This window comes from Mycothermus thermophilus (genome assembly GCF_041956435.1).
Source record: "Mycothermus thermophilus strain CBS 625.91 unplaced genomic scaffold VTJ04scaffold_5, whole genome shotgun sequence".
Lineage (NCBI taxonomy): Eukaryota > Fungi > Ascomycota > Sordariomycetes > Sordariales > Chaetomiaceae > Mycothermus > Mycothermus thermophilus.
Window position 1 is genome coordinate 1,077,562 of NW_027191431.1, and position 18,234 is coordinate 1,095,795.

The 18,234-nt window shown below is 56.0% G+C and overlaps 10 protein-coding genes across 10 annotated transcripts; 4 read left to right on the forward strand and 6 right to left on the reverse strand.

The window, feature by feature from the left end:
- Positions 1–60: 60 nt before the first annotated feature.
- Positions 61–1,891, reverse strand: VTJ04DRAFT_7434 (uncharacterized protein; the record flags this gene model as incomplete). The annotated part of the gene is made up of 3 exons (XM_069365761.1): positions 61–124; positions 185–1,589; positions 1,642–1,891. The coding sequence occupies 3 exons, from the start codon at positions 1,889–1,891 to the stop codon at positions 61–63; spliced, it is 1,719 nt and encodes a 572-aa protein (XP_069216763.1).
- A 96-nt stretch (positions 1,892–1,987) lies between these two features.
- Positions 1,988–2,629, reverse strand: VTJ04DRAFT_7435 (uncharacterized protein; the record flags this gene model as incomplete). The annotated part of the gene is made up of 2 exons (XM_069365762.1): positions 1,988–2,220; positions 2,626–2,629. The coding sequence occupies 2 exons, from the start codon at positions 2,627–2,629 to the stop codon at positions 1,988–1,990; spliced, it is 237 nt and encodes a 78-aa protein (XP_069216764.1).
- A 2,523-nt stretch (positions 2,630–5,152) lies between these two features.
- On the forward strand, positions 5,153–7,328 carry VTJ04DRAFT_7436 (uncharacterized protein; the record flags this gene model as incomplete). Its single annotated transcript, XM_069365763.1, has 2 exons — positions 5,153–6,757; positions 6,813–7,328. 2 exons carry the CDS (start codon positions 5,153–5,155, stop codon positions 7,326–7,328), a joined length of 2,121 nt encoding a protein of 706 aa, XP_069216765.1.
- A 60-nt stretch (positions 7,329–7,388) lies between these two features.
- On the forward strand, positions 7,389–7,745 carry VTJ04DRAFT_7437 (uncharacterized protein; the record flags this gene model as incomplete). Its single annotated transcript, XM_069365764.1, has 1 exon — positions 7,389–7,745. The coding sequence occupies one exon, from the start codon at positions 7,389–7,391 to the stop codon at positions 7,743–7,745; it is 357 nt and encodes a 118-aa protein (XP_069216766.1).
- A 23-nt stretch (positions 7,746–7,768) lies between these two features.
- Positions 7,769–8,384, forward strand: VTJ04DRAFT_7438 (uncharacterized protein; the record flags this gene model as incomplete). Its single annotated transcript, XM_069365765.1, has 2 exons — positions 7,769–7,976; positions 8,077–8,384. The coding sequence occupies 2 exons, from the start codon at positions 7,769–7,771 to the stop codon at positions 8,382–8,384; spliced, it is 516 nt and encodes a 171-aa protein (XP_069216767.1).
- A 27-nt stretch (positions 8,385–8,411) lies between these two features.
- On the reverse strand, positions 8,412–9,252 carry VTJ04DRAFT_7439 (uncharacterized protein; the record flags this gene model as incomplete). Its single annotated transcript, XM_069365766.1, has 3 exons — positions 8,412–8,598; positions 8,685–9,165; positions 9,243–9,252. 3 exons carry the CDS (start codon positions 9,250–9,252, stop codon positions 8,412–8,414), a joined length of 678 nt encoding a protein of 225 aa, XP_069216768.1.
- Positions 9,253–11,375: 2,123 nt separating this feature from the next.
- On the reverse strand, positions 11,376–12,574 carry VTJ04DRAFT_7440 (uncharacterized protein; the record flags this gene model as incomplete). The annotated part of the gene is made up of 2 exons (XM_069365768.1): positions 11,376–12,320; positions 12,434–12,574. The coding sequence occupies 2 exons, from the start codon at positions 12,572–12,574 to the stop codon at positions 11,376–11,378; spliced, it is 1,086 nt and encodes a 361-aa protein (XP_069216769.1).
- A 1,993-nt stretch (positions 12,575–14,567) lies between these two features.
- Positions 14,568–16,246, reverse strand: VTJ04DRAFT_7441 (uncharacterized protein; the record flags this gene model as incomplete). The annotated part of the gene is made up of 2 exons (XM_069365769.1): positions 14,568–15,318; positions 15,375–16,246. 2 exons carry the CDS (start codon positions 16,244–16,246, stop codon positions 14,568–14,570), a joined length of 1,623 nt encoding a protein of 540 aa, XP_069216770.1.
- Positions 16,247–16,713: 467 nt separating this feature from the next.
- On the forward strand, positions 16,714–17,171 carry VTJ04DRAFT_7442 (uncharacterized protein; the record flags this gene model as incomplete). Its single annotated transcript, XM_069365770.1, has 2 exons — positions 16,714–16,830; positions 16,893–17,171. 2 exons carry the CDS (start codon positions 16,714–16,716, stop codon positions 17,169–17,171), a joined length of 396 nt encoding a protein of 131 aa, XP_069216771.1.
- A 389-nt stretch (positions 17,172–17,560) lies between these two features.
- Positions 17,561–18,010, reverse strand: VTJ04DRAFT_7443 (uncharacterized protein; the record flags this gene model as incomplete). The annotated part of the gene is made up of 3 exons (XM_069365771.1): positions 17,561–17,596; positions 17,652–17,938; positions 17,998–18,010. 3 exons carry the CDS (start codon positions 18,008–18,010, stop codon positions 17,561–17,563), a joined length of 336 nt encoding a protein of 111 aa, XP_069216772.1.
- Between the last annotated feature and the right edge of the window lie 224 nt (positions 18,011–18,234).

The window sequence follows — 18,234 nt, forward strand, 5'->3', positions numbered from 1 at the left end:
CTTACAAACACTCCCCCAAAAATAAGAGATTATATATGATGGACTTAGATGCCTCTCGTCTCATGTGGCCCACTCGACCACCTCGAGCGCGCAGACCACCAGGACCAGCGTCGATGGGAGAATCCTGTTTTCATTAGCATTAGCATGTTGAAATCCCCTCAAAGGGAGAAGAGGGGAAACTTACCAGATAACGTAGCTCTGGAACAAAATCTTGCTCATCACCGTCTCATACACGTTATTAATCTGGCAAATCTGCGCCAGCTGGAGGGCGCTTGGGGCGCCCGTGAGCAGGAAGCACACCACCACGAAAATCGGATCGTCCAGGATGCTGACGGGGACGTATTTCGCAAACAGCGCGAGAATGGGCGCCATGATCAGCGTCGGCAGAAGCATCCTGCTGATGAGGCTCGCCACCAGCAGGCGCGTGCCGATTTCCTTCTCTTCCGGATCCATCTCCTCCTCGCTGGACTGGGTGTTACGGGCCAGGTTGGCGCCCAAGACGACCAGGATCAGGGGGACCGCGACACCGGCAGAAGAGCTGATGGCGCTGGTGACGGAGGTTTTGATGAAGCCCTCATGGAAGAAGGTGTGTTGCAAGCCCGGAACGGAGGCGACGATGATGGCGATCAGCATGGCCCACAGGGGCGGGTTCATGAAGTCCCAAAAGAAGCGCAATGCGCGCTGACCGGCGCGGGAGGTCGCGGCAAGGGTGGCTTGGACAGGGCGTGGCAGAGCCGAATAGACGCGGCAGCAGGCGGCGCGGAGGCCCTTGCATGCTTGGTTCTGCGTCTTGCGTACGAAGCGCTGAATGCGCGGAGGGACGCCCTTGATACCGGACGGAAGCTCGACATCGTTGGTGGTGCGGATCCGCGGGAACGAAAGGATGTGATCGAGACCATCAGGGCCGATGATGCTACCGTTCTGGTGAAATCCGTTGGACTTCTTGTAGGCGCCAGCGTGAGCTTCGTCGTCCGAGTCGTGAGGCGAAGCATGGGAGGAACCGCCCACGGGGGTCCGGCCCGCGGGGTAGTAGAGGTGAGAATCATCCGTGTGGGTTGGGCTTGCGAGGCCGGAGCGATGGTGATGGTGCTCGTCCGGGTCCAATTGAAGGATGTCGACACCCTCAATCAGGCGCTCGCGCTCGTCGTTACCGTCGGAGGACTCGCTGTCCTGATACTGACCCTCCTCAATTGCCTCATTGGTGTATTCGGCATACCGCGATTTAGGCGCAAGCAGCACATGGTAACCCCAGCTCCAGCGTACCAGCTGGCCGAGCTGCTGGAAAATAAGCAGGTACAGAATGCCGCGCGCGGCCACCTCGTCGTCCGTGTCCCCCGGTATCCTGTCCCAGTGTAGCCCTGACAAAGTCTGGGAGAGCGAAATGACGAGGGAGATGGGCAGCGAGTTCGAATTGCCGAAGACGCCCATGGCAGTGACGAAGTTGGAGGCGCGACGATTGAAGCCGAAGCAGCGGGCGACGATTCGCGACACAATATACGAGACAAAGGTCTGAATTACAAAGATGACGGGGATGATGCCGAGCTCAACGAGCTTGTTGGCGTTGAGCTGGGAGGCGAGCTTAGTGAAAACTAGGCATTGGTTAGCACCAGCTACAACAAGGAGGAGTTGAGTTAGACCTACTTAGACATGGCGTAAAGAGCATCACATTAAGGTTGGCAAGAAACTTTTGCTTCTCGGCATCGAAGTGGCCGAGTCGCGCAATGATGTAGCCAGGCAGGCTGACACAGACCACCTGCAAGACGGCGCCGAAAACCAGCAGCACCAGATTATTGAGGGAAGGATGGGACTCGCCGGCGGATGCCCTAAAAATGGTGAATGGTGAAGATGCGGTCGCTATCGCGGGATTGAACGCCTCGCCGGCGGCCGTCATGGACAGCCGTAACGACGTTGGCGCCCGTATCTCCAAGAAACCCATCAAGTGTGTTGACAGTCCGGATGATGTGGCGATGTAGGGTGATGAATTCGGTCAGGAGCCGTATGGGTTGATGGCGAAGGCGAGAAGGGCAGCTTGGTTTGAGAGGATCGCCCAAGGGATCGACTCTGGGGTGCTGCGATTTTTAAAAGTCAAGGCTGCGATGGCGAAACTGCCCATTTGGGATAATGGCGCAGTCAGATCCCAGCCCCGGGCTGTCTGAGACGCGGGAGGTTGTGATAAGAGTGGAGCGCCGCCAGACGTCGTTTGCAGGTTGCGCCAATGGTCTGGGGATTGGCGACGCCAGAGTGCCTCGTCCTACCACTACAATCAAACTGATAAGAACAGACGGCGGTGTGCAATGCTCGAAGTTGATGTTCAAAGAGGAAGAATCAGGCAACAACAATGAGCAACAGCAGATGGTTCCCAACCCAAGGGTTTGGCTGCTGGCGTTCCTGGAATTGTCTGGTGTCTTGGTGTGACGAGGCGGCGGCCAACAGGGCAAAGCTGGTATGGATCTCTTGTCTCACAGCAGTTAGGCAGGTACCCGAAGATGCAAGGCGGATTCGGCGACGGATCAAGTTCCCGTGTAAGACAACCACTCTGCTGGCGGCCCCACGCCTTGCAAGGCAACGCGGGCGTCCAAGAAGAACAAGGAATAACCCTCGACAATCGTGCGTCACGAAACGCACACATGCGATGACGTTTCCCACCCGGCCCCCCCCCCACAACTTTTCCTCGTTTCAAGCAAGTTGAGCGCCTGCCAGCAACCTTGACTGGGAAGCAAACATGTCTCTGTTCACCTCAACAAGACGACGAGATCTCTGTAATGCCGATCCTTGGAATATGGATCCTTCGACCGAGGTTCAAGTCCAACTACTACACAGTAGGTCAATCTGCCTTCTTCGCGCCGAGGCGTATCCTACCTCAAGGAAGTTGGTGCTTGTTACCGAAGTAGTGTGGTTCGCCTGGGAGAACTTTTTTGGTGTTTGACAGCAACGTGCTTGTGCCTTGCACACTGGTTGGCTACCTCCCACCGCAACAACCAAGAACATCGATCGGACTTCACCGGGCTTAAGTGGGCGTCTGGGCTAACTAGCGTTATGCGACATCATTGATCCCGTCCAAATGTGGTAGCCCGATGGTCGTAGACAAGCAGTTCGTCATTCCATCGAGAGTGCATCGAGTAGATCCACCACTCCGCAGGTTCCAAGTTGTTAATAACTAGTGGAGTGAGGACCCCAGACTGTCCGAACTGTCACAGGACACTGGAATTGATACTAGTTGTATCAACACAACCCTTCGGGTCCATCTGCGTTCTCGCATCTCCAGGTAAGTACCCCGTAGCAGGAGGTGATTCACAGTTGGGTTGCAGATGCTTTGAACCGCGAGTGTAGTCCCAGAGCATCCGAACCCCCTGCTGCGTCTGCGAGCTGTTTCTGCCGATGCACAAATCTCGGTGTTCGGCAGAGCGGCTGTTGTGGTCTCGTGCCCGACGTTGCAACGGTGCCTGAATTGGAAATGGCCTCTCGCGATGACAAGACCCACCCACTGGAAACATCGCCTGGCGGCGTTTCAGTAATACGGAGTTGTACGATGGAAGACTCTTGCCCATGCCGATACATCCGAGACCGAGAGGTTAGGGCTGTGAGAGTCTATGATGGCACTTTCATATCTGCGCAGTTCTGTTCGTGTCAGAACAGAACTCGGGGCTCCTACAAAGGTCAAGGATCAACAGCCCCCTGCCCCGGCCAGAGCGAAGGTGAGGCGACGAGGAGTGCCCAGCATCAAGACCCGATGAAGGAAGTTTTACTCCGAGCGGAGGTAGCTAACGTTTATACCTATATACGTAGTGTAAATCAGCAGCCTTGCCTTAGGTTGTGGGCCATAGAACGATCCGTTCAGATCGTGGGAAGATGGGCGGAAAGTATCCGTGCCGATCGGCCCAAGCTCCCAAATGAATCGAGTGGCAAAAGACGGAAAACACACTGTTGCGTGTACCTGAGAAGAAATCTAAGGTTGACCTAGCTGCGGCAGTTCCAAAGGCTTGACACTGTGCTCTTTTCGAGTTTGTTGATAGGGCGGGGAAGGTTTCCGGGCACCTACAGCGGCGGAGTGAGGCGGTGCCAAGACAACCCCCCCGCCGTTAGTTCCGCGAAATGTCCTACCATCGCCGTGGGAATTTGCCACCCTCCTGTTGGGATAGGCGCAAAGTCTTTTCTCAACAGGTTGCTGCAGCAGATCGGAGGGCGAGTTGAACGCAGACTAGCGACAATCAAGAGGATAAAACAGAATTCAGACCATCGATGCATTCATCTCATGCACGTGGCGAATTGGTCTGCAAAAGAGGAAGGAGAGGTGGGGTCGACCTACCCGGAACGCCTGGAGTAGGGAAGGACGGACTGCAGGGCCGCTCGCATCTCGCTCTCTCCCAGTACCTCCAGAGGCTGCAGCACGGGACAAGAGCTTATCCACCGCGTCGTAGCTCAGGTACCAAGGTACCTCGATCGACTTTGTACAGTATAAGACCTACTGTCAAACATGACCCCGTCCTGACGAGGCTTGGCTCATGGTTGCTGGTGACCACATGCTCAAATGGTCGAGTTGCTGAACTCCAGAATGCCCAAGACAGCAACTCCATCATCCATCATCATCTTGCATTTGCAACTCATGACCGGGCTTGTCGGTCCAGGACACCGCCTCTCTTCTCTGGTCCTGTGATCCTGCACGAGCTCTCTGTTGGAGCCTCACCGTTCTCTCCGGCCAATCAAAAGCCCCTTCTGAATCGTCAGGGCGGTTATCGTTTCCTCTGCATCCGTTTCCGACGCTTCGATTGCTCGAAATATCAACCTGGGACTTGACTCAGTCGTCGTGGTGCGGGTGGACGAACCAAGCTTTCTTTGACCAGATCACCTCCGTCCTGTTTGTGCGACAACGGAACCGGCCAATTCTCCGCCAAGCCCATCCAAGTCTCCGGCAACGCCGTCAAGGTGTTTGAGTCTGTGCCTTGGAAGCGGAGAGCTTGACTCGACCCCACAACTCCCGCCGTTCCTCTCTTTTCCTCGAGACGAGGAGTGCAGCGACCGAGTGTTGGGCCCAAGAAAGCCTCCCAGGCCTGATATCAACACCTTTCCGAACGACTCGCCGGGTCGATCCACGCCTGTCGTTCCACCACATGCTCTGCTTGAAGTGACGTCTATCCAACCTTCGTCCTCCACCATGACGGGCCCCGACAATGGCGAGCCGGTGACGCCCGCCGACCAGTTCCCGCCCATCGACCCTCCGCTATCCCCGCGCTCTCCTGATGACTCTTCCGAGGCGAGCACGCCGATCGACACCCCAGGCGCCAGCTCCGATGCGCAACCTTCGAGTCCCTTTTCTTCAGAGGCGCCGCCTCGTCGGGTACCGTCGCTGAGGACAGTCTCTGAACCCCACTCCGCGCAAATGAGCCCGAGCTCCAGCGTTACTGGGCTCTTGAATAACATGAGGCGCCCAACCCCGAGCGCCACGGCTCTGCCATCGGACCTCATGGCAAAAGCACGAGCTCTACAGGAGCAACGCCTGGCTATGGCCTCACGAGGCGCCGCTCCACCGGGAGGCATGCCTATGGGGAACCTGAACATGTCTGCGGGAGGGTCTCCGACGTTGCCTCTTGTGGGCGGCATGACTGCCAATCTCAAACTCCCTGGAGGCTTGTCCCGACCCCTCCCTCCCGGCTTTCCCAAGTCTGCGCCGGCGGTGCCGGCGGCGCCGATCGCTCCGAAGAAACCCATGAGCCTGAGCGAACGACGGAACATGAAGTTGGGAGGTCTGCCTGGAGCCGAGGCTGCAAACCCCGTCCAAACAGCACGACTACCGAATCTCAGCAACCATCTGCCCAAAGGGCCGGCACTTAACGGGGAGGGAAGGGGCACTCGGCTGAACGACTTCAAGAAGTACATTGACACAGAGAAGGGCTGGGTTACCTTCGACGGCGCAGCCACCATCACGCGAACTGGGGTGAACTTTGCTAACGGCCAAACCTTCTCCATATCGCTGGATGAGGTTGAGGTCCTGGAGGAACTGGGGAAGGGCAACTATGGCACCGTGTACAAGGTCAAGCACGCGCGGCCTAAAGCGCCTCGATTCGGTCCAGGGCTGAGCCAGTTCAAGAGGACACAGAATCCAACGCAGTCATCGGCCGAGTTGCCCGGGAGGCTTGACGAATCGCAGTCACAGCACGCCAACGGGAGGGCGACGTCGGGTCGGACCATGGCCATGAAGGAAATCCGGCTTGAGCTTGACGAGGCCAAGTTCACGACGATTCTCAAGGAGCTTGTCATTCTCCATGAGTGTGTCTCACCCTATATCATCGACTTCTACGGCGCCTTCTTCCAAGAGGGTGCTGTCTACATGTGCATCGAGTACATGGACGGCGGGAGCATTGACAAGCTGTACTCCGGCGGCATTCCCGAGGATGTGCTCCGCCGCATCACCCGTGGCACTATCATCGGACTCAAGACGCTCAAGGAGGACCACAATATTATCCACCGTGATGTCAAGCCCACCAACATCCTCGTCAACACCCGGGGTGAGGTCAAAATTTGCGACTTTGGCGTTTCGGGCAACTTGGTGGCTAGCATGGCCAAGACGAACATCGGATGTCAGAGCTATATGGCTCCTGAACGCATCAGCGGAGGTGCCTTGGCCCCCGGTGTTGTCTCTGACGGCAGCTACAACGTTCAGAGCGACATCTGGAGTCTCGGCTTGACGGTTATTGAGTGCGCCATGGGCCGCTATCCCTACCCCCCTGAAGTGTCGAGCACCATCTTCAGCCAATTAAGCGTATGTATTCGCTCACAACTACCGTTTGCAGACCATGTTTCTGACTTTGTTCCAGGCGATCGTCGACGGCGAACCACCTTCGCTTCCCTCGGACGGATTCTCCACGCACGCGCATGATTTTGTCCGTTGCTGTCTCAACAAGAACCCGCACAAGCGTCACACCTATCCAATGCTACTCTCTCACCCGTGGATCCAAGCTCTCAGTAAACCCGAGACCATCACCGAAGAGGCCGAGAGCCCGGAGTCGGAAGACGATAACCCGGCCGCATCTCGCGATGCCGCTCTCGCCGGCGCCGCGGAGAAGGCTCTTCATCTTGGCAATGCACACAGCGATAACAGCTGTAATACCGGCGAAGCGACAGGACAAACGCAACAGACGCCCCAACAACAACGACCACAGGCCTCCCCCAACGCCGACCCCGTGGTGGCTGCCTGGGTCCGCGGCGTTCTGGCACGCCGAAGCCGAGGTGATGTCGTCAGCACCAACGTTGCAGCTGGCGTCATCAAGCCGGCGCTGCATGCCGCGCCACTGAATTCCGTCAGCCCAGTGGGGAGTCCTCTGAGAGGTTGATTGTCGGGTTTTGCAATGCTCTTTCCTGACCTCTTTGGGTTTCTGCTCGGCGTTTTTGCGATGGTAAACCTTTTTGTTACTGTCTTTCTGTTTCCTTTGTCACACAAGCCTGGGGCGACGAAGCTCCAATTCTTACTCTCGCTGTATGCTGCAGAAAAGGTACCGAGAGAAGCCCAAGAGGTATTACAAACGTTTCACTTCTTGTATATGGATGGTTTGCTTCGTTTCTTTGTACATGGATGTTTTGCGTCGTTTCTTCTTTCTCCCAATACTCGGATGGATGGTGTGTTCCGCCTGGAGCGCGCACACACCAGACTTTTTCGCAAGATTCATTGCTTCGAGGCGTATAACAGAAGATTGAACCAGGGTGGCGGTTTCAAGAATGTCGGGAGGCGGCGAAGAAGCGTTCTTTTATAAACATTGGTTTCTGACCAGTCAGAATGGCCAATTTGGGGGGTTTTCAGATTTCAGACTGTCGCGATACTGTGCAGGACATGTGGGTGCTGAATGATTTCACGTGGTATCGGGAGGGGGGCGTGAACACGAGGAAATTGGGATGCTTCGATGGGTTTAGAGTTCAAATGCTAGATCGGTACTTGAGACGGCTCCCGCCACCACATACATGCTCGTTCGTTTCTCAATATCTACGTAAGTCCTTACGACACTGCTCTCTCAACCAACCGCCTATTAATCCACCGTCACCAATGTCCAAGGTCATGATGATTTGCCATTTTCTCGTGGGTAGCAGTGCAGATGAACAAGAAAATGCCCGTAATGTCAACAACGCTCCTTAGTATGGCTCACGCACACCGAGGTATCATAAAAAACCTAAACGAACGTATCTCATCCTGCTCTGTACGCCTTCTCGCCAATTCATGCTTCCACGCAAATCATGAGATCCCCATTACATGTCATTGCATAAGCAGGTCATATCGCTCATCACCCATATCCTCCGAAATGAATCCCCGACTCTGTTGTCCATGTCTCATATCTCGTTTCCTGCCCTCTTTCTATCTCCGGTCTGCCACAGCAGAGCTAGACCATCCCCAATATTAAAAAAAACCCCTTCATGATGGTGGTTCCTTAAGCAGGATATTCGCTCTTGAAGCGAGGAGTCTTCTCGCGGCGCTTGCGGGTCGAAGCGCAGAAAAGGAGAGTGGCGAGGAAGAGAGCACCCCAAGCTCCCCAGCTGAAGCCGAAGGCGTAGGCACCAATGGATGCCTCCCGATCATCAGCGACGAAGGCGTTGCGCATCTTGACGAAGGTGGCGCTGGACAAGAGGCAATGAAGGTTAGCTACATCATTTCGGGCAATTGAGGGAGGGAGAATGAGGAAGGGAAAGGACAAGAAACATACGTCATCAACGAGACCGCAACCGAATAGATCACCAGCGCAATGAGCGTGACGAGGCTCGTCACCAACGACCCGATGCGCGTGCACAGCGCCAGCATGCCCAACGCAAGACCCAGCACCTCGAAGAAGAGCGCCAGCAGGAAAAACACCCAGCCGAAGCGCCACATGTACCAGTAGGAGTGGCTGGTGGTGTCATTGCCAAAGCCGCCGATCAGCTCGTCTGGGACATTCTTCGCGAAGGAAGCCCAGGCGTCACCGAGGGGAAGCGCGGGGCGGGAGGGGCCGCAATCGGTGTTGTCGAGGCCGCAGATGCGGAAGAAGGTCCATTGCGAGATGTCGCGGGCGCCGTCGATGCCCGACGTGTCGGCGCGGAGGAAGTAGGTTTGCTTGAGCGGCGCCGATTGGGTCAACCCGGAGAGGATGACGAACCAAAGGAACAAGAGCGAGACAGCGAGTAGGAAGAGCCCCGCGAAGGCTATACCGGCTGGGAGGGGGTTAGATACTAATCTTGTGTTCGAGGGGGTGGGTTGTAAGTCCCACGTTGCGTGGATGTCGACTCACCTCGTGCCATGGTGGATGGTCTCTCCGTGGGAGATAGTTGGTGAAAACGGGTCTGGTCAGGTGGTGCCGGTGGTGTTGTAGAAGTCGAGGTTGTAGATCGAGGGGTGGAAATCCTTGAGAAGTGGTAAGGCAGAAGCTGATTGTTCTGGGAGTCTCGACTACAAGTCCTCGAGATATTCCGCGGGTACCAAGGCCCAAAGTACCTGTAGGTGTCTTGCAGAGATAGGATGAAAGCACGTCTGTATATTCAGAGGACGATCGGGTGCGGTCAACCAAAGGGCATGCCGCAGCTTAATACGCGGAGACCAGAGAAACCTTGGCCAGCTGAGCCACTCGGGGTTGACGTTAAGGTAACGGGCAGCTGCCCAAGCTTAAACAGGGCAGGCCTAACTAACGGAATTCCCACTCCCATTGACTCTGTCCTCACCTCATCCGGTCGATCTTGCCAAAACTTCCGGAGCCGACACTCGTCCAACTTGTGCACAACACATCCCGAACCTGGAAGTCGCCGTGGATGGCCGCCCACAAGCAAGCCGCGCCAAAAGTGGGTCTTCCATGCCGCTGGGGCTTGGCTTTGCTTGGATGACGCATGCTCTGTCGGCAGCCACATCTTGGCTGTACAGAGATAACCAATCATAGACACCAAATATGCCCCATAAAGACAGATCACGAGTGAGAGGACCCACACATTTCCCAGCGGCGATCGAAAGCCCTGCAGGGACCAGGACACCGCCGACGTCATCTGGTTTTTTTTCCGCACACACATGCTCGCGGGGATCCCAGCCTTGATCCTCACCTGCAGAACACCGCAATTTTCTCAGGCTAGACGACAAAACTTGGAAGATTGATGGAAAACCTTGGGCGTGCATATCCAGGCACAAACTCCAGGATTTGATGACAGCATGCTGTAACACCACGTCAGTGCCATCTTAACCCAACGCTCTTCGACAATGGTGAATGCATGTTCCGTCGGATTGGGACAAACCACCTGCCGTCTTGCCATTTGTCTGCTTTTCTGGATCCAGCTGGCGACGCATCATTGGCTCACCAACCCGCAGCCAGTCTCGACCTCGGCCAAGTTAGCGAAGAAGCGTCTCCCCTGCCTCCGGCGTGGGAGTAGACGTGTCGGTCGGTCGGTCGGCCGGCGCGGAGCGGGACACGGCGCCGCCGTCGTACGCCTCCATACCGGTACACCACGCCTAGCCTAACCCGGAGCAACGGGTGCCCCAGCTCAGGTGCTCCAGCTCGGGTCTCCGCCACTAACACCAGGTGCCCGCCTGAATTTGCAGTATGTAATTGGCGCTAAATATGCGTGGTTCAGCTGAGGTGTGCGAGGGACGACCGGATGATCCTCCGTCGGTCTGCGCTGTTGGGCATACTTCCCTCGGATGGTGGGGTTGTCCGGGCAAGACCGAGTGAGACATGTACAGCCTGAGAGAGATGGACCAGACCGTCTCGTGTCAGACGAAGCACACGTATAACACCTAAGTGAAGGATTCCAGCCGCCGTCGGTGAGGTTGCTAGATTTCGCAGGTCTGCCGTCGTCGTCCACAACAAGACGGAGCGATGCCCACAAACCTGCCCGTTTCCCTGCAGACAAAAAAAGAAACGTACCCCACGTGTTTCTTGACTCGTTTGAATTTCAAGCAGAGACGAGTACCATGGGGCTTCCTGCTTCACCCCTCTGAGGACCGTCAAACCTTTCTGGGGATCCTGGTTGAGCCCAGGAGTTGCTTAACCATGCTTCGCATTTTTGGACCGTCGATGGATCACGACTTGGAAATGGCGAGGAAGAGGAGACGCAAACCAAAACTCGATTGCTCTTATGACTGACTGAAGTTCCACATCAGATCAGAAAATGTTGACCTCAATCATGTGAAGGGCTGCTGTGGTAACTGCTAAGACAGTCTGATGAAGTGCTTCGAAATGTTCCGACCAGAGTATACTTCGACCCAAAAGGACATCTACTCAGTTTGAATTCCCGCTATGTGATACGACTGGCCCTCTTAGTCGGCCTGGACGATGCTAACCAGGTGAGATACAGAGTACACTACTACAGAGCAATCAAGCAGCACCCCCATCAACAACCAAATCACCCATCCCAAGCCTAATCACCTACCTACCTGACTTTCCTCAACTACTAGCCTCAGCAAAGTCAAGTATCTCCTCCAGTGTCAACTCCTCGTACGGCTCCATCCGCCACCGCATCCCGTCCTCCTCGTTGCCCAGGGTCCTAACCGCCGTGGCAATCATGTAGTCCGGGCCAAGCGATCTCAAGCACATGTTGACATTCCGCTGCCGCGCTCCTTTGAACCAAACTTCGATGTCCCGAATCACCTCGTCCCGAGGCTGCTGCTGCTCCTCCTCCCCCTCCTGCGCCGGATCGTCATCCTCTTTCGGGCGGACATCCCATGCCTTCGTAGGCTTCGACGGCCTGACGTTCCGAAACTCGAGCTGGTTGAGCCACTCGGCGGACAACGCGTCGCCCGTCATCTTGACATACGCCTCGCGCAGGGCCCAGAAGCTGTAAAAGTACCGGAGCTTGGCGTCGGCGCTGGCGGCGGGACTCAAGCCGGGTTGCGCGGCATCCACGATGGCCGGCACGCGCCGCTTGAGGAACTCCACCTCCCCCGGCGCCATGACGTCGGCGTACACGCTGACAAACTTCTCCCATCCCTCGGCGCGGATGCTGGCGATGTTTTTGTCGCGGTGTTCCGAGGTGCAGACCACGTCCACACCAACCTCGACGTCCGGGTCCTTAACTCCCGACGACGACGACGGAGCAGCAGTAGCAGGCCGATATCCCGCCACCGCGACCATCACCACCACTCCAGCCTGATGCGACACGTTGAACGCGACCGGCTGCTCACCTGTGTCCGGGTCGACGTACGCCGGCTTGTGCAAGCCGTCGTTGGTGATGTTGCCACGCGCCCGCGACCATGCCGCCCCGTGCAACCTCGCCACAGCGTACTGCTTCACCAGCGCCGAGGCGAGTGCCATCTTGGCGTCGGCGGGCCGGTAGTACTTGAGCACTTTGGCTTTGATGCTGGGCGGAACCAGCTTCAGCGCTCTGGCGGCCTGTTGTGTTTGACATGGGTCAGTCAGTCAGGGGTGTTGATGTTTCAGATGGGGGGCAGATCGTATGTTTTGCAAACTTCTTGTTTGGCGAGCCGAGGGAGATGTGTGCTTACATGGGTTTCGAGTTGTTTTGTGCTAGATACTTGCGGGTACCATTTTCGCGTATCGATGATCCAAAGACCAAATTTTGGATCTTCATCAGTCCGGCATTCTGACTGTGGATGCTGGGCCGGTTGGTGCTGAGGGGCTGGCATCTCGGGGGGTTGGTGTTGTTGCTGTGGGGAGCTTGGTCTGTCCGTGCGGCTCTCGGTCCGCACGCGGTGTTCGGGGTTGGTTCCAACGACTTCTGCGACGCGGAGGGGTTCGGCGCTTGTGAATTCAACGCGGTTCTTTGGGCAAAATCGCCTGATGATGGCCGCGAATGGTGTTTCACGGCCGGGGATGAGAACCCAATTCAGGCACAAAAGGGTTGGAGAGAGTAAGTTCGCCAAACGTTTGGCGCAATCTTCGGACAGTGTGAGAAGACTCCGTAAGCCGTGATCTTTTCCTTCCAGGATGCAGTGTTACCCTAGCTCGCCCTTGCCTGCCCGGCGCCGGTCCCATCGCCGGGTATCAAACGAGATAACAAGTGCGGGGGCTGGTCACGAGTATTTTAAGGGCCCAAATCCCCCGCTTGGGTGTTTTCTGAGTTTTGTTGTTTTGGCGTGCCCAACCTCCTTTTCGCCCGTGGCCCTGTCCTCTCGCCCGGAGAAAAGGGAGTTGATGCTCCAACCCCTCCGGACATTGTCGGTCGTCATGTCTCCTCCCCTCTGGCAATGACGACTTGAAAACTCGGCTGATTGAAAAGTCGCACCTCTTGTGCCTCTTCTCATCGGCACTGCCTTCCTCGCGGAGTTCGACAATATCCACCGACAAGTTCTCAGCTCCGCCGCGGGTAGTCTCCCAGATTCGGCGATCTTCGTCCCATCATCTCCTTGTGCCCCTCGAGATACCAACGATGAGCGTCGACGACAACCTCTACCCAACGCGTTGAGCGCATAGAAACCCCCCCTTCGACCGAGGTACTTGGCTGGCTTGGCTCGCCCAGCCCCTGAGTATCTCTTCCACTACCGCGTTCCGCTTCCCGGCCTTCGAATCCGCATTTCGGTCTTGCCTTTTCATCTCGCCAAAGCGGTATCCGACCGCCGTCAAAAAAGGGGGATAGGAAAGGGAGTGAACTCGTTCATTTCCCCTTTCCTTTTCCCCAAGCGTTGAGCTTAACCTCTGCTCCGCCGTTCTCGGCTTCCCCTCTTTTCTTCCTCTCAGCCCTTCTCATCGGCTCGCCGGTGGTTGGATGAGGATGAGGGATGGAGACGGAAGTCGAGGCCCCAAGCGGCGTCGAGCAGAACCCCCGCCCCTTAGAAGGCAGACTCTCGCTGGACGATCTGACCTTGAGTTCCTCCTCTCATATGTGCCGGTGGTTGAGCAAAACAATTTGTTCCCGAGTGCACGAGGGGAGTTGCAATTCGGTCTACGCATCGATGAGGCGATCGTAGTCAGCCTCAGGGGCGGTTATCTTCGTTTCCTCCGTCCTTGGTCCTTTTCGCCGAAGGCTTGTTGTATCTGCCTCGATCTTTTGCATTTTCTTGTCCCCTCTCCCTTTCGGGGGTGGTCGATGAGGATGGATGAGGTTGGGGCAGACGGCCGCCGCCGCCCGGCTTTTCCCCTCTCCCGCTGCCCACAACAGTCGGACGTCCCGGCCCGATGAGGCGTTGACTGTTTCCACCGAAAAGCCCTGGTGACGCACAGCCCGCCGGACGGGTGACTGTCGGCCCGGTTTGCTTGTGCTCGGCGGGGTGAGCGGGTGGCTTCCGATATATTCAGCGCGCGGCTGGTGCTGCATGGGGAGACGCGGCACTGCTAGCACCTGACGCTTGAGAAGTTGAGCGAGTTGATGGAGTTTGAGACGCACCTAAGTCAGCCCTTCATAACGCCGAGAGTAGGGCACCCGACAACCTGCCCGAGCCTGGTCTGGCGTTTCCGAAGTCCAGGTGCAAAGGGTTTTGTACATAGGGTGGTTGTGTTGGAGGATAAGGAGCTTGGTCGTTCTAGATAGCAATCGAGAAGACCTTGCCCGTTAAAATTTTTTCCTATGCCAAGTGATCTCGACGTCTAATGCATCACTGCCATGTACAAAAACAACGCTACCCAGATCCTTTCCGTGTCATGAAGCCCCGGCCCGTGTGACTTGTTCCGGACGCCTGACCCTCAAGAAGCCGATGCCGCGCTGGTCTGCGCCGTAATAGAAAGGACAAACAACTCCTTCAACCCAGCCTTTGTCGGTTGGACTTGCTCTTCCTTTTCGTCCGCTTCGAGCTCGTTGCCATCCTTCTTCACCACTTTCCCCTCTCCATCTACCTCCACCACCACATCCTCCGTATCCATGCTTCCATCCTCCGTGTACGCCCACATGTCCTTGATCTCACCGCGCACCAAGCCTGTCAGCCACAGCGACCCGGTCACGCCAGGCACCAGGTACAGCAGCGCCGGCTGGCCATGGCGGAAGATGAGCATGACTACCATGGTGACAACCATGGCGCCTGCGTATCCTATCAACGAGGCGTAGAAATAGGGTTTGGGGAAGGCGGTCGCCGCAGCGGCTTCGGTAGCGCCTTGAACCGGCGACAGCTTGCCCATCGGTGTCGTCCAGAAGCGGTTGCCCCACTGGCCACGCGTGTCAACATAGGTGGGTTTGACACGGCGATACCCTGTTGTGGTGGTGGTTATTGTGGTGGTCGAATCCCCTTTTTCGCTGCTAACGGACTCGGCAAGGAGCTGCACCGGCTCCAACCGGACCTGGCGCTGGTAGTACTGGAAGAGATCGAATCGCAGCGCGAGCGCCATCATCATGCCGGGAACGACGATATCGCCGAGGCCGAGCATACTCGCGCCCTTGGCACTCTCAAACGTGAGCTTGATGGGGGCGTCGAGGGATTTGGCTACCGTGATCATGTACGGCCTGGTGAGAGTCAGCAGGAGGACATGGCGAAAAAGGTGTGGGCCAGGGCAACATACGTGTAGAACACCATAACCACATCATAGACAAAGAGGCTCGCCAGAACCGCCGTCCCGATGCCGAACGACGTGGGAGAAATCAGAGTGAAGGTGAAATAGCACATAGCAAAGCTCAGGAGGTTGGATAGAGTAGTCCATCCTGTGTAGTGGTAGGCAACAGCCACAGCCGCCGCGATGATGAAGCGCATAATATCATTCATGCGAATCTCCTGCTTTGCGAGCGTCTTGCCATAGACGGCGATCCGCATCGTCCACTCCTCCGTGAGAAGGTGTCGTACATCCCAGAACCGCAACCTAGCAGCTTCTGACGAGGCCAAGTTGGCCAAGCGGCCGGGTAATGGCGTCTCCTTTCCCTTCACAATCGTCTCATTTCCCGCCTCGTCCAATACATACTGACAGCGACGGTGACCGTCGATGTGGTAAACCCTGCCCGCAGAATCAGCCCACATGGTCGGGAACACCAGGCTGGTTAGAATGTCCAGGGCATCGCCGGCCAGCTGACCCACGCCAGTGACCGACATGATGGTCATGTAGGCGCGGAGGATTTTGCTGAGGATGGATGGATCTTTGAGCCACTTGATGAGATAGTACAACCCGATCAGAACGGTGCCGAGCATCAAGGGGAAGCGAAGGACGTCTGAGGCAACGAGACCTTCGGCGAACTTTTCCTCTTTTCGTTTCTTTTCACCCTTCTTCAACTTTGGCGGAGCGGCCGAAGCTGGACGACGGATAGAGCCATGAGCACCGAGCCAGATGATCATCAAGGGCGAGACAATCATCAGCAGATAGTGAGGTTCTAGGATTGTGATGAGGGCATCGAGGACGAGCTCTGTGCTACCGACCGGGTCGGTTGAGTTGGTTTCGGAAGGCATGGTGCGTTGAATGGTGAGTTGGAGTTTGGCGTGGAGTTCAGGTTGGTAGGCGATGAAGTGAACACAATGCTGGCCGCTTCGTTGATGTGGAAAGAGAGAAAATGAGCGACTATCCTAAGGATAGCCTAGAAAGCATGTCTTGACGAAAGTAATGAGCCAGAATCATGCCGTGGCTCAAGAAAATATGAAGGGACCTCTTACGACTAGGTGAGTGATGGACTCACTTGAGGTTAAGATGTGGTGTTGGTCCCTTGAAGAGACAGACAAGCAACAGTTGCTGTGTTTCAGCCGTGTGGGGATGAAATTGCCACTGTCTTGATTGCTTGGCTGGCCATCGAGGTGCGCACCCCAAACACTTGGAACCCTGGACTCGCGAACTTCCATCTTCATCACCGCAAACATCCATCTCACCCAAACACATAATTGATCGATTCTAGCAACAGACCAACCCATATCGACCTCACCCAATGGAGTCAGAACCAATGTCAGTGGACAGCTCCGCACTGGAGCCACCGCCGATTCCCGACACTGACCCCCGCGAGCCCAAGTATGGCGGGCATTCGCGATTCGAGTTGGAGCTTGAGGTACGTCTCCTCGTGGCTCTCCAGTCCCATTGTTCGCCAACCCACTGACGATTCTCTTTCAGTTTGTCCAAGCCCTCGGAAACCCTCAGTATCTTAACTACCTCGCGTCGCGCAAATTCCTGACCAACCCGGCCTTCGTCGCCTATCTCGACTATCTACAATACTGGACGAAACCGCCATATCTCAAATACCTCACATATCCAACGGCGACGCTCAAGATGCTCGAGCTCCTTCAGCAGGAGAAGTTCCGCCAGGACATCATCAGCCCGGACCTTGCCAACGCCTTGGCGGCTGAAGGCATGAAGACATCGGTCGAGTGGCATATCGAGGGCGAGAGGTGAGAGGAAGTTGGATGATTTGTCAAGGGCAAGAGAGACAAACGCAAGATGCTTGTTGGGACCTATTCAGCATCGAACCAAGGCAGTGGCGAGCAGGAGACCACACAACTGTCTGAAAGGACAGAGCGGTCTCGACCACACAGGGCCACCAAGACAAAGCCCATTGAGGCCTGGCTTCGACTCTTCGCGTCGCGGTAAAAACGCAGTCGCCTTTTGAAAATGGCCAGATGGAGAACGAGAGCTGAAGTCTGTTCTTCAACCGACATGATTATGTCTTTAAGATACCCACAAAAGTCGCAGCAAATACATTGATACCGAAGCCCAAAACGCCTTGCAATGCATGCGCCCATCCACCGTCCAGTCTTCCCCATGCAAACCAAGTTTGTTTCCGCCTAGTTTTCTCTCCACCGATGCCCACATGTCATACACTGCCATCCCTCGTCAGCCTTCTCACCACACGCGAGCCATGGCCAAAGCACATACCTTGTAAAATGTTGTCATCGGCTCATCAGCACTGCGAATCTGCACCTGGAAGAATGCTGCCTCGTTGCCGTTACAATCTGCCGTGGGGCATTGCACGCGACCCTTTTGTGCGTTGTCCCAGGCGCCTGGCCCTCCAAACACATCTTCTTTCTCCTTTCTCGGGAAGTACTTGCGCGAGTAGATGGGCATGTCGATGGCGTGCTGGTACGGGCAGGTCCGGCATTCCAACCGGTTGTTTCCCGTCTCCATCCGCGAGAGGATGAGCAGGTTGGCGCAGTAGGGGCAGACTGGAGGTGGTTAGAGCTTGGGACAGTACTGGAGTCCGCCGGAATGGATGAAGGCTTACAGAGAATGGGCATTTTGTGACTTTGAAGCTGGTTCCCAAGGTGAGATCACTGCTTTGAGTCTCGGAGATTTGATGGGTTGGATGCTTGGCTTCGGTCTGAGGAAAACGTGTTGGTGAGTCAGCTGGTTGGTGAAATGAACTGCTGTCCTAGCAGTCAGGAAAGTTATGAGAGGGTAGGTAGATTGTGTTTTGTCTGCACAAAGATCTTGATATCTGGATGACCCGGATGTTGTGTAA